The sequence below is a fragment of the Toxotes jaculatrix genome, chromosome 20, assembly GCF_017976425.1.
Source record: "Toxotes jaculatrix isolate fToxJac2 chromosome 20, fToxJac2.pri, whole genome shotgun sequence".
Classification (NCBI taxonomy): Eukaryota; Metazoa; Chordata; class Actinopteri; family Toxotidae; genus Toxotes; species Toxotes jaculatrix.
The window spans coordinates 647,944-660,827 of NC_054413.1; the positions used below are offsets into that span (position 1 = coordinate 647,944).

Here is a 12,884-nt window from a genome sequence, read left to right on the forward strand (position 1 = left end):
TCAGCAACACTCAGGCTGAAACTAATGTTTTCATTATCAATTAATCTGCTGATTAGTCTTGATTAATCGAATCCTACTGGACTCAGACTGAATGTGACTCGGTCCCAGTCCGACCCAGTCCCAGGTTGGGCTTTGGTTCCTCAGAGGGGCGTGTTCGCCTGCGTGCAGCCTGGAGAAGCAGGAGTCAGGAAGACGTACCAGAGGCAGGGAGACGGGCTGCCCCCACAGTGACATCACCTGTCTGTCTGACCTCTCCCTGTCCCCGTCTCTCTCTCTCAGGTAGCAGGTAGGGTCCTGTGGTGTCGTCAGCTTTTCAGGAAGATTGAAGCTCCCATGTTGATCCTGAAGAAGAAGCTCGACGTCCTCAAGGTACATCCTCCGATTTCACCACAATCAATCAATCAATCAATATCACTGATCAATACGACCTCAGTGACCCTGCCTGCCTGTCTCTCTGCCAGGGACCAGAGATGACCAGAGTCATACGAAGCTACAACAAGATGGCCGTGGTGCTGCTACAGTACGAGGCACTGCACCTGCAAGCCTGGAGTCAGGCTGCGGAGAGCGCACCGCGCTGCCTGAACGCCGCCCTGCTGGTCCGACATGACAACAGCAAGGTGTGACAGATGAATGGATGAATGGTGTTCATTAAACACTGCCAAGCCACGTGACACACAGCTGTGTCCAAGTCTGTGGTCCAAGACCTTTGGTTCTGACCACAGTGGGATTCTGTGACATGTGGAGCAGAACCCAGGTTCACCTCAGCTCTGTTTTTCTAAAATGGATGTTGAGGCTTCGCTTTTTATTCTTGGCCAAGTTTGCATCCAGCACATCCCTCAGACACCGACAGTCCATGTCCCCCTTGTTGTGGACGTGAAGTTTGGTTGCTGGATATTATGTCACCTGAGGAACTGTCTGTCTCCCAGGAGGTGTTGGTGAACCTGGACCCTGTCGTGCTGGAGGTCCTGCAGGAAGCCTGGTGGATGACCAGACTGGGGGTGACTGTGCCAAAAGTCATCCTGAAGATGACGAGCAGAGAAGCAGAGCTCAAAGCGCTTTACAGCCGGTGAGAGTTTGACGTTTGAAAGTGTTTTTACACGAGTTTCTCTTCACTTCGAGAGCACAGGATACAGTCGTGACTCCACAGGAAGTGACCAGCTTTATGTTGATTGATTGATTGACCAACCTGTTTGTGTTGACGCTCTGCTCCGCTCCAGGCTGCTGGAGTTGCTCCAGGACTACAGCTCGGCACTTGGCAGGATCCCGCCTCTTCTCTTTCCTCTGATGCAGCCCTTCATCAGCCGGGTGGAGACAGCTCTGTCCCCCGGACTCACCACACTGTCCTGGACCACAATCAGTACAGACGGATGTAAGCAGGAGCAGACTGAGGGATTCATATGATGCTGATCTCATAAACAATATTAACATGTGACAAAAAACTTCAACAAACATCATTTTTATCAAAGATACTGAAGTGAAGAAGCTTCCACTTCCTCTCTCTGTTCTCAGTTATAGAAGGTGTGTGTCTGGCCCTGAAAGAACTGGACCAGGTGTCCAAAGCCGCCACAGATCTGTTGGAGTGCCGCGTCGATCGGCTGCTTCAGGCCATGTCATCCTGCTGTCTGCTGGTCCTGCCTGGGGACACACCTGTCTCACCTCAGGACCTCCTGCTGCAAACAGACGCCTCAGTCCGAGCTGCTGCTGTCACTCTGAACAGGTAACACCCATGTTTTAACAGCATTCACACCACAGATGCTACTGCTCAACAGGCATCTTATGGTCCAGCGTCCAATGTCCAGTGTCCGGTGTCCCTGTGTAAACACTGTGAAAGAAACAATTTTTTTAAAGATTGTTTTTTGGTCTTTTTTGATGGTCACAGGTGTGTGTGTGTGTGTGTGTGTGTGTGTGTGTGTGTGTGTGTGTGTGTGTGTGTTCACAGGCAGAGTCAGCAGGTAGAGAAGTTTGTGTTTGAGCTGATTGAGGAGCTGAAGAAGAAGATGAAGCCGACGGAGACTGTTAACTTGGAGGTAACATACACACACACACACAAAGAGAGAGAGAGAGAGAGAGAGAGAGAGAGAGAAAACAGTATTGGGTCTCCTCATCTCCTCTCCCCCTCTCCTCCTCTCCTCTCCTCTCCTCCTCCCCTTCTCTCCCCCTCTCCTCCTCTCCTCTCCTCTCCTCCTCCCCTTCTCTCCCCCTCTCCTCCTCTCCTCTCCTCTCCTCCTCCCCTTCTCTCCCCCTCTCCTCCTCTTCCTCAGGGATCTTTCCAGTGTCTCCATCCAGACTCCAAACAGAAGACCCGCTGTCAGTCTTGTCTTCCTTGTCGTTTCTACAACCTGATTGGTCAGCTCTGCCATCGCAACACTGAAGCCCTGGTCAAAGGTCAGCCGTCCTTCCTGCCGTGTCTCCTTCTCTTCCATGCTTTTGTCTTTGCTCCCATCTCTTCTTTCTCCTCAGTCTTTAGCAGGTACATTCACCTTTCTCTGTTTCCATCTACACTGCTGGATCTAAAACTCTTCACTCAAAAATAAAACTTTCTTCTGACTCTTCATCACATGAACTCACGCCGTCCTTACTCGTCTTTTCCTCTCAGCCACCAAATCCTCCCTGGACACCCTGAGGAGGAGACTCCATGTCCTCAAATACCAGCCGTCCTCCTCCACCTCCACCTCCTGGGACAGCCAGTCAGCTCCTCCTGTCTTCAGAGCTTCCATCCAGCTCGCCATCCCCAACATCATCCTCAGACCCAGTCTGGACGACATCCAGGTACGTCTCCTCTGTTCTGCAGTGTGTGTTCGTCTCTGCTGCTCCTCATTATAGACAAAACAATGACTGTGTCCCTTTGTGTTCACTTTAACATGTGTGTGTGTGTGTGTGTGTGTGTGTGTGTGTGTGTGTGTGTGTGTGTCAGGCTGCACTGAATAAGCTGGTGAGCCTTGTGTTGTCCGTGACCAAAGACGTTCCTCTGTGGTCCTACTCTCATTTGCAGTACAAACAGCAGCAGGTACGCTCATCACTGATGTCACTCAGCTTGTTCTGCAAACAGCCAATCACACTCCAGCATCATTCTGTCCCTGTCTCTGTCTCTCAGGTGGAGCAGGCGGCGGTCCGCGATGCAGGAGACGACATCCCAGTGAAGCCGCCAGTCCTGAGGCCCCTGGACAGACAGCTGGCAGAACATAAAGACGTCACCAAGTCAGTCCAACGTCTCTGTGATGACTGTCCGGAATGATCTTAGTAAAAAGGGTTAAGTTGTTGTTGTTGTTGTTGTTGTTTGGAGCAGGTTGGTGATCCAGCTGAGCTCCGTCATGTCGTCTCTGAGAGCTCAAGCTGCTGAGACTCTGAATGAACTCGCTCACTTCTCTACTCTGTGGAACCAGGTCAGTGTGTGTGTGTGTGTGTGTGTGTGTGTGTGTGTATAGTTGTTGATGCTGGGTTAGACTAACAGTCTGATGTGTTTAGGACCCAGAGGAGCAGGTGCAGGCCTTCCTGCAGTCCGACCCGTCACTGACAGAGTTCAGCTCTCAGATCTCCTTCTACTCTGTGAGTCCAGGTTCAGTTACTGAACGTTATGATCAGGACTGAGTGACACGGCTCAGCTCCGTGTTTCCTACAGGACATGAAACAGGGTCACAGTGTGACAGGCTCCTCTCTTCATCCGTCTGAAATTTAAATCAAACATTAAAAGCATCAGTAAAAATAATCCAGTTTTATAATAATACACTGACCATTCTGTATCATCAGTACGAACAGCTGCTTGTGTTCTTTTACTTCACTAACATTGGACATTGACTTTTATTGATGTTCATCTGGCTCGTTCTCTCCACCCCTGGCGTTTCCACTGCAGAAGCTGGAGGAGCAGATTTCGGAGCTCCCAGCATTTTATACCGTGGGCTCCATCCTCTTCGACACCGACCAGCTGAAGCTGGCGCTCGCTCAGGAGTGTCGTCTCTGGAAACGAGCCTTCGGTGCCGCGCTCAACCACCAGGCATCCACCCACATGGATCACATCTTCTCATTTGTGGATGGGCTGACGAAGCGTCTGCAGCGTCCAATCACAGACCTGGAGGACGTCCGAGAAGCCATGGCAGCGCTCAGAGAGGTCAGCCAGCGTCTGATTGGCTGTCTGGTTTTCATCAGTTTCATCATTCATTCATTTACGTCAGTCATCAGTGCATCACCTGTTTACTGTTTGAGGTTCGGGAGGCGGAGGTGCGTATTGATGCCACCATCGGTCCGGTGGAGGAATCCTTCGCTCTGCTCAACAAACACGAGCTGCTCTTCAACGATGGAAACGCTGAGCGAGTGGACGGACTGACGTACGCCTGGACAAACCTCAACGCACTGGTGAGACACATGGACGGGCTGGGGAATGTGTTGTGTCAACGAGAGTTCGTACAGCGACTGGAGTCTGTTGTGGTTTCAGGTGGTGCAGAACCAGAACACTCTGGTGAAGATCCAACCCAGCATGAAAGCAGACCTGCTGTCTGCAGTGCAGAGCTTCCAGAGCCACGTCCAGAGTTTCTGCACCGAGTACAACCACAGGTACACACATCACGGACATCACAGACATCACAGACAGACAGCTGTGTGCTCAAACATCAAGCGTGTGTGTGTGTGTGTGTGTGTGTGTGCGTGTGTGCAGGGGCCCGGGGGAGGAGGGCGTGGCTCCAGCTGAAGCCAGTGAGCGGCTGCAGACATTTCAGGCTGAGTTTGAGCAGCTATGGAGGAAATACACCACCTACTCTGGAGGAGAGGAGCTGTTCGGACTGCCTGTTAAAGGTAGGACTGTCCGACCAGCAGACCCACCTCCCTCCTTGCCTTCTTTTCACCTTCCTCCTCCTCCTCTTTCTTCCTTTTCCTTGCAGAGTATCCGGAGCTGCAGAGGATAAAGAGGGAGCTCTCTCTGCTGTCCAAACTTTACACTTTGTATAATGCGGTCATCGACAGCGTCGCCGGCTACTACGACGTCCTGTGGGCCGACCTCAACATTGAGAAGATCAACACTGAGCTGCAGGACTTCCAGAACAGGTGCAGCAGGGAGGATTCTCCATGTTATGGAACATGTTTGACAGTGTTTAAGACTCAACTGCACTCAGTAAGTTGAAAGCTTCCGATCACTGTTGGCAGCAGAAAAAGAAAGATACCTTTCATAGCGTAGCACAGCTTTTTAAAGCAAAACCTGGAAACTGTAAGTTTCTTTCTCGACCTCTCACTGGATCTCCGTCTGAGTTTTCAGGATCAGGAAGCTTCCGAAGGCGCTGAAGGAGTGGCAGGCCTTCAGAGATCTGAAGAAAACCATCGATGACTTCACTGAGACCTGCCCTCTGCTCTACATGATGGCCAACAAGGTAGGACAGCCTGCCCGTCAGGCTGACTTCACTGAAACAGGAAGTCACTGTTGAATTTTTTTTTTTACTGCAGCTCAGCGACTCACTGTGTCCTTCAGGCCATGCTGCCCAGACACTGGACTCGGCTCAGTGAGTTGACTGGTCACAGTTTCCAGGTGGAATCAGAGAGTTTCTCCCTCAGAAACATCATGGAGGCTCCACTGCTGAAGAGCAAAGAAGATATTGAGGTACTGAGGCTTTGTTTACGTTTGTCAGCGTGGACTCGAAGGCACAAATACAAATGATTGTTCTGGGATTTAGCTTGTTCCATGTCTCATCTGGGCGTATTTTTTTAACCCTGAAAAGTTGAGAATAACTCAACTCAATAAATCTTAATCCTGAAAACTCGGAATCAAACTCTGAATACTACCTCTCTGATTCTGCCTTTTTTCCTGCGTGTGTCAGGATGTTTGCATCAGTGCGGTGAAGGAGCGGGACATCGAGGCCAAGCTGAAGGACGTGGTGGCCGAGTGGAGCAGCCAGACGCTCAGCTTCGCCACCTTCAGGACCAGAGGAGAACTGCTGCTGAAAGGAGCCGACACCGCCGAGAAAATCTCCATGATGGAGGACAGCCTGATGGTGCTGACGTCACTGCTGAGCAACAGGTAGGGAGGCGGAGCGTGTAAGGAAAGAAAGAAAGAGAAGAAGAAAGGAAGGAGAGTGGTGGAAAGGAAGACAGACTCAAAGGGCAAGAGAGAGAGAAAGGCTGGGAAAAAGGAAAAAGGACAACAAGAGGACAACAAAGGGACTCGAAAGGAAAGAAGAAAAACAAATAAAGACTTGGTTAAAAAAAGAGAAGCAAAAAAACATGAAATGCAAGAATGAATGAACAGGTGGTCTGCTGTCCTCCCTCCTGCAGGTATAACGCTCCGTTCAAGCCGTCCATCCAGCTGTGGGTCCAGAAACTCTCCAACACGTCCGAGATCATTGAGAAGTGGCTGTCGGTTCAAAACCTCTGGATCTACCTGGAGGCGGTGTTCGTGGGAGGAGACATCGCCAAGCAGCTGCCTCAGGTCACAGCAAACACCTGCCGTCTTTGACGTCCTCACCACGGCTCGATGTTTCCTTTTTTCTGTCCGATCAAACAGAATTTAAAGTTTGTCTTTAACTTGTTCAGGAGGCCAAACGTTTCCAGAACATTGACAAGTCGTGGCAGAGGATCATGCAGCGAGCACACGAGGTTCCCAATGTGGTGCAGTGCTCTGTGGGAGACGAGACTCTCAGCCAGGTGCTGCCCGCGTGCCTCTGAGCAACACAACGCTAACAATATACGGTTTGTCTGGATTCGTTCTTCATCTCTCTTCTTCTTTCCTCCACCTCCAGCTGCTGCCTCACCTCCTGGAGCAGTTGGAGCTCTGTCAGAAGTCCCTGTCCGGTTACCTGGAGAAGAAACGGCTGGTGTTTCCTCGTTTCTTCTTTGTGTCCGACCCCGCCCTGCTGGAGATTCTGGGTCAGGCCTCTGACTCACACACTATACAGGTAACGCACATTCATACCGGTCGTGCACAGGTGACACACATTCTGCTCTTCACTGAGCCACAAACCGTTTGTGTTTCAGTCATGTTGAAATCTCTCTCCCTCCCTGCGTCTCCTTCCACCAGGCTCATCTGCTCAGTCTGTTTGACAACGTTAACAGAGTGGTGTTCAACGAGAAAATCTACGACCAGATCGTCAGTTTTCAGTCTCAGGAAGGAGAAACGGTGGAGCTGAGCCAACCTGTCCTGGCACAGGTGAGGTCACCTGGTCGCGTACATCTGTCTGGTGTCTGGTGGAGATGCTGTCATCAAGTGAAATATAAATCCAACCTGCACCGTATAAATCCAGCTGATCTATTTATCCTCAACACTGTTTTAGCTTAAATTTTATGAAGGGCAACATTTAATTATGTCTGTGTCCATCAACTCTGTCTCCGGCTGGACGTGTATGGACAGTATCTCTGACCCATGAAGGCTGCAGCTTTAACTGTTGGACTTTTCTCCAACAGGGGAACGTGGAGGTGTGGTTAGGACAGCTGCTCGCCGGGGTGAGGCAGACCCTCCATGCCATCATCCGTCAGGCCTACCTGGCCATCAGTGACCCCGGCCTGAAGCTGCTGGAGTTCCAGTCAGCATTTCCAGCTCAAGTGGGCCTGCTGGGAATCCAGATGATCTGGACCAGAGATGCAGAAGATGCGCTCGTCCTCAGCAAGTCTGAAAAGAAGGTGCTTTTAATTTGAAAGAATGAGCAGAAGGAAATCATGCATTTCATTATCAGATCGTCTCCCCTCACTGTCCCCTGTCTGACGGGCTGGCAGATCATGCAAACCACCAATCAGAAGTTCCTGGATCTCCTCAACGAGCTGATCGACATGACGACCAGGGAGCTGAGCAGGAACGAGAGGACCAAGTATGAGACGCTCATCACCATCCACGTACACCAGAGGGACATCTTTGATGAGCTGGTGGGTGGACAGAGGGACGGATGAATACACAGTTTAACAGTGACCACAGCGATTAGCAGCATGTTGTAATTTTACCTCCATCAGGTGCATCTGAACGTGAGATCTGCGTCGGACTTTGAGTGGCAAAAACAGTCGAGGTTTTATTTCTTGGAGGAGACGGACAGGTGCGTCATCCAGATCACAGATGTGGAGTTCAGCTACTGCAACGAATACCTGGGCTGCACAGACAGACTGGTCATCACCCCGCTGACTGACAGGTACACCGCACACCGGCACCAAACCCACTGCCTGCTGGGAGACACCGTTATTAAAATGATGCTTTCATTGTCCAGCCAGAGCCAAATGTGCTAATATTCTTTGGGACATCTGTCCAGGTGTTACATCACTCTGTCCCAGGCTCTGGGAATGAGTATGGGTGGAGCACCGGCTGGTCCAGCAGGAACAGGTAACACTACATATCTCTAATGATAACTCAGTGAAGTACTCTTATACTGAAGTGTGTGATTTTCCAGGTAAGACAGAGACCACTAAAGACATGGGCCGCTGTCTGGGGAAATATGTGGTGGTTTTCAACTGTTCGGACCAGATGGACTACAGAGGACTGGGACGCATTTACAAAGGTATGTGTGATTACTCTTGTTAGGTCATGTGAGGGTATTTACTGGAAACCTCCTGCTTGTTACCCTCCACCCTCAGCACCTGGGATGGATCCACCTCAAACAGCACTGTCTGAGCTAGAAGATCGATTTCATTGGTCCAGAAGGTTGTGACCTGTCCACAAAGGAGGAGGAGGAGCACATGACCAGATGTCCAAAGGATCTACAGGATCATGGCCTGATTTTGCTGTGTGCTAAGTGAGTCTGTTGCTGTGTGTCTCTGCAGGTCTGGCCCAGTCCGGAGCCTGGGGCTGCTTTGATGAGTTTAACCGCATCGAGCTGCCGGTCCTGTCCGTCGCTGCCCAGCAGATCTACATCGTCCTGCAGTGTAAAAAGAACAAGAAGAAGCAGTTTGTCTTCACAGATGGAGACGTGGTGGACATGGACCCTGAGTTTGGCATCTTCCTCACCATGGTAACCAAACACTGATGTAATGAAGCATCCTGCAGGAGGGTCTAAAGGAGAGTTCAGACCAAACACAAACCACCTGCGGTGTGATTACAGTCAGAGTCAGTGCAAAGATGCAAACAGATGCAAACAGATGCAATACGAGTCCAGGTTAGCGCTGTGGTTAGCTGCCTTCCCCAGTTAGCCCAAACATTAGCACAGCTAGAAGTCTCCTGAATTAAAAAGCAACAGTTCTGACAAGTGAACATAAGAACTACATTTCCACAGATCATCTGAGAACCGACCAAAATATTTCAGAAATAATTCTGAACATCAGAGTAAAGGCTACAGCGCAGCTCACCTGAGGATTAAAGAAATGAGACATGGTTGAACTGATGGCAGAGATTAAGAATAGCAGGTCTAACCATAGACCCGTACTGAGCTCAGTAAAACAGACTAGTAGCTTGATTAATCTGAAGTTGGAGGGCCACCTCAGAACCAGCCAGATCTAGATCTGAATTAAACCCACCACAGTTCCAGACTGAGAGTAACTTCCTGGTCCTACAGAACCCTGGTTACGCCGGTCGCCAGGAGCTGCCTGAGAATCTGAAGATTCAGTTCCGTACGGTAGCCATGATGGTCCCGGACCGAGCCATTATCATGAGGGTCAAACTTGCCAGCGCAGGTTTTCGTGACAACCAGGTTCTCAGCAGAAAGTTCTACACCCTCTACAAACTGTGCGAGGAGCAGCTCTCCAAACAGGTCAGAGACTCCAGTCGTCAGATGTCCTTCTGTCCCTCTGTCCCTCTGATGGGCTTCTCAGGTTTTAGTCATCTTCACAAACATTTTCAAACTTTCTCTTCCTCCACTCGAGCATTTGTTCTGTTTGTTCATATTTCTTGTACGTTTGCCTTCATGTTGTTAGTTGTTGATGTTTTTGCACCAGGTCCATTATGATTTTGGTCTGAGGAACATTTTGTCGGTGTTGAGGACACTGGGAGCTGTGAAGAGATCCAACCCATCAGAGCCAGAGAAGACTGTGGTGATGAGGGTCCTGAGAGACATGAACCTGTCCAAACTGGTGTGTGTGTGTGATACAGTGGTGTGGCTCTTAGTGATGTACACAGCAGTATGATGGACTCTGTCTGTCTCTGTCCGTAGGTGGACGAGGACGAGCCTCTGTTTATGAGTCTGATCAATGATCTGTTTCCTGGCATCGGTAGGTTTCTGTCTCTCTCCACGTAACGTTAGCACAGTCATCTCGTGTGGTCCAGGACGGGCTTCTGCTGGTGGAAGTTTCTAATCGGGATGGTGTTTGGTGACGAACACATGAAGCGGTTTCTTTATTCTGTAGCTGTTGTTTTTTTCATCTTGATGTTTCAAATGATTAATTTTCTAAATATGTTTTGGGACCAGTGTTTTTTCATCCTCCTCCTTCTCTACATCCTCGTCTGTAGTTCTGGATAAAGCAGGGTATCCAGACTTGGAGTCGTCCATCTTCAGTCAGGCTCAGCAGGCCGGTCTGATCCCTCATCCCCCCTGGATCCTCAAACTGGTCCAGCTCTACGAGACGCAGAGAGTCCGACATGGTACAGATGGTTACAGACAGAACCTGAAAGAGTGGGGGCAGTGAGGGCAACAAGTCAGAAACCCAAATAACTAATAACAGACTTTATAACTCTTTCCTAAGAAACGAAGGACCAGTAAAATAAAGCGTCATTTACTAATAACTAGGCAGAATTTTCTGGAATCAGCCTCAGGTGAGGCTGGGGACTGCACAGCAGCGTCCTCAGTACAGACACGAGTACCTGTTCTGTGCTGCCGTAGGTATGATGACGTTGGGACCCAGCGGCGCCGGGAAGACGACCTGCATCCACACACTGATGAAGGCCATGTCAGAGTGCGGCTCTCCCCACCGTGAGATGAGGATGAACCCCAAAGCGATCACGGCCTCGCAGATGTTCGGCACGCTGGACGTCACCACCAACGACTGGACCGACGGTGTCTTCTCCACCCTGTGGAGGAAGACTCTCAAGGCCAAGAAGGTTGATGGACACCTGGAGTGCACAGAGTGCTGCAGTGCCTTTACAAATGATTCCACACATTCACAGTCTTTGTTTAATAACCTGCACATTTCAACAGGTTAAGGATAAATACAGGTGAACCAGCAAATAGGAACAGGAGACATCATATTACAACATGACACGTGTGTGTGTGTGTCTGTGTGTGTGTGTGTCTGTGTGTGTGTGTGTGTGTCAGGGGGAATACATCTGGATTGTGCTGGATGGTCCGGTGGATGCCATCTGGATTGAGAATCTGAATTCAGTTCTGGACGACAACAAAACTTTGACACTGGCAAATGGAGATCGAATCCCCATGGCTCCCTGCTGCAAGGTCTGTCACCCTGCCTGCCTGCCTGTCTGTCTGCCTGTCTGTCTGCCTGCCACCCTGCCTGTCACCCTGCCTGCCTGCCTGTCTGTCTGCCTGTCTGTCTGCCTGCCTGCCTGCCTGTCTGTCTGCCTGCCTGCCTGCCTGTCTGTCTGCCTGCCACCCTGCCTGTCACCCTGCCTGCCTGCCTGCCTGTCTGTCTGCCTGTCTCTCTGTCTGCCTGTCTGTCTGCCTGTCACCCTGCCTGTCACCCTGCCTGCCTGCCTGCCTGTCTGTCTGCCTGTCTGTCTGCCTGTCTCTCTGTCTGCCTGTCTCTCTGTCTGCCTGTCTGTCTGTCTGTCTGTCTGTCACCCTGCCTGTCACCCTGCCTGTCTGTCTGCCTGTCTGTCTGCCTGTCTCTCTGTCTGCCTGTCTCTCTGTCTGCCTGTCTGTCTGTCTGTCTGTCTGTCACCCTGCCTGTCACCCTGCCTGTCTGTCTGCCTGTCACCCTGCCTGTCTGTCTGCCTGTCTCTCTGTCTCTCTGCCTGCCTGTCTTCCTGTCTCTCTGTCTGCCTGTCTGTCTGTCTGTCTGTCTGTCACCCTGCCTGTCACCCTGCCTGTCACCCTGCCTGTCTGTCTGCCTGTCTCTCTGTCACCCTGCCTGTCTGTCTGCCTGCCTGTCTGTCTGCCTGCCTGCCTGTCTGCCTGCCTGTCTGTCTGCCTGTCTCTCTGTCTGCCTGTCTGCCTGTCTGCCTGTCTGTCTGCCTGTCACCCTGCCTGCCTGTCTGCCTTTCTGACTTTGTATTCTGCCTCCAGATTGTCTTTGAGCCCCACAACATTGACAACGCGTCCCCGGCCACAGTGTCCAGGAATGGGATGGTGTTCATGAGCTCGTCGGTGCTCGCCCCAGCCCCCATCCTGCAGGCCTGGTTACAGAAACTACCAGGACAGCAGGCCGACAGCCTGAAACTCTGCTTCGACTGCTGCTACCAGGTGAAGAGATAATCCTCCACCATCCAGCAGTGTCTGTTCATTTCTATGATCATCAGCTTTGAAACTTTCTGCAGAGATAATCCCAATAACCAGTGTTTCATATTTGATCTTCTTATTCGTTTTTGCTTTAATATTTTCTAACTGTGACGTGTTTTTTCTGTTGCACCTTCAGGACCTGTTGGACTTTCTCTTCACTGCTGTGTCTCCTAAGATGCAGGTGCTGGAGTGTATGTACATCAGACAGACGATCGACCTGCTGCAGGTAGTAAATACTTTGCAGTCGCTGTGACCTCCTGCTGAGGAACACAGATTTCTATGTTTGGGAGGGTGAACTTCCTGTTGTTAAACCTGAGTCCCTGCTGCTGGCTTCATGTTCCTGTGTAACGTGGCTACGTGTCGATGTCAACAGGGATTTTCTAAAACTGAGTATTTTTCATATTGGTGTGCTCAGGGTTTGCTCCCAGCAGCAGAGGAGAAACAGGGTTGCCATGGAGACGTGGGTCGACTGTTTGTGTTCGCGGTCATGTGGTCTCTCGGAGCGCTGCTGGAGCTGGACGACAGAGCCAAGATGGAGGCCTTCCTAAAGGTGTTTGAATCCTTTCCCTCTGACTTTCCGTGGGTGACGCTCCTGGTTTAGTTCGGCCACGC

General features: G+C 50.7%; 2 protein-coding genes across 3 annotated transcripts in view; one reads left to right on the forward strand and one right to left on the reverse strand.

Annotated features, from left to right (window-relative positions):
- Positions 1-4,078, reverse strand: part of sugct (succinyl-CoA:glutarate-CoA transferase) — a 52,662-nt gene extending 48,584 nt beyond the window's left edge. The window contains exon 1 of one of the 2 annotated variants that reach the window (XM_041065726.1): positions 4,067-4,078. The gene's annotated coding sequence lies outside the window, so the exon portion shown is untranslated. The remainder of the gene's footprint in view (positions 1-4,066) is intronic. The other variant, XM_041065729.1, reaches the window with a different exon arrangement.
- Positions 1-12,884, forward strand: part of dnah5l (dynein, axonemal, heavy chain 5 like) — a 32,014-nt gene that overhangs the window by 6,198 nt on the left and 12,932 nt on the right. The window contains exons 18-56 of the mRNA XM_041066296.1: positions 280-369; positions 462-617; positions 927-1,066; positions 1,218-1,369; positions 1,510-1,717; positions 1,940-2,027; positions 2,262-2,385; positions 2,597-2,769; positions 2,915-3,007; positions 3,095-3,198; positions 3,287-3,383; positions 3,466-3,546; positions 3,851-4,105; positions 4,201-4,350; positions 4,430-4,548; positions 4,649-4,785; positions 4,872-5,034; positions 5,243-5,354; positions 5,453-5,581; positions 5,799-5,998; positions 6,253-6,406; positions 6,511-6,621; positions 6,717-6,872; positions 6,995-7,123; positions 7,378-7,593; positions 7,687-7,833; positions 7,918-8,090; positions 8,208-8,278; positions 8,346-8,453; positions 8,716-8,903; positions 9,444-9,638; positions 9,823-9,957; positions 10,038-10,095; positions 10,334-10,465; positions 10,704-10,921; positions 11,136-11,270; positions 12,060-12,236; positions 12,409-12,498; positions 12,688-12,822. Of these exons, the coding sequence (XP_040922230.1) occupies positions 280-369; positions 462-617; positions 927-1,066; positions 1,218-1,369; positions 1,510-1,717; positions 1,940-2,027; positions 2,262-2,385; positions 2,597-2,769; positions 2,915-3,007; positions 3,095-3,198; positions 3,287-3,383; positions 3,466-3,546; positions 3,851-4,105; positions 4,201-4,350; positions 4,430-4,548; positions 4,649-4,785; positions 4,872-5,034; positions 5,243-5,354; positions 5,453-5,581; positions 5,799-5,998; positions 6,253-6,406; positions 6,511-6,621; positions 6,717-6,872; positions 6,995-7,123; positions 7,378-7,593; positions 7,687-7,833; positions 7,918-8,090; positions 8,208-8,278; positions 8,346-8,453; positions 8,716-8,903; positions 9,444-9,638; positions 9,823-9,957; positions 10,038-10,095; positions 10,334-10,465; positions 10,704-10,921; positions 11,136-11,270; positions 12,060-12,236; positions 12,409-12,498; positions 12,688-12,822 (5,499 nt within the window). The remainder of the gene's footprint in view (positions 1-279; positions 370-461; positions 618-926; positions 1,067-1,217; positions 1,370-1,509; positions 1,718-1,939; positions 2,028-2,261; positions 2,386-2,596; positions 2,770-2,914; positions 3,008-3,094; positions 3,199-3,286; positions 3,384-3,465; positions 3,547-3,850; positions 4,106-4,200; positions 4,351-4,429; positions 4,549-4,648; positions 4,786-4,871; positions 5,035-5,242; positions 5,355-5,452; positions 5,582-5,798; positions 5,999-6,252; positions 6,407-6,510; positions 6,622-6,716; positions 6,873-6,994; positions 7,124-7,377; positions 7,594-7,686; positions 7,834-7,917; positions 8,091-8,207; positions 8,279-8,345; positions 8,454-8,715; positions 8,904-9,443; positions 9,639-9,822; positions 9,958-10,037; positions 10,096-10,333; positions 10,466-10,703; positions 10,922-11,135; positions 11,271-12,059; positions 12,237-12,408; positions 12,499-12,687; positions 12,823-12,884) is intronic.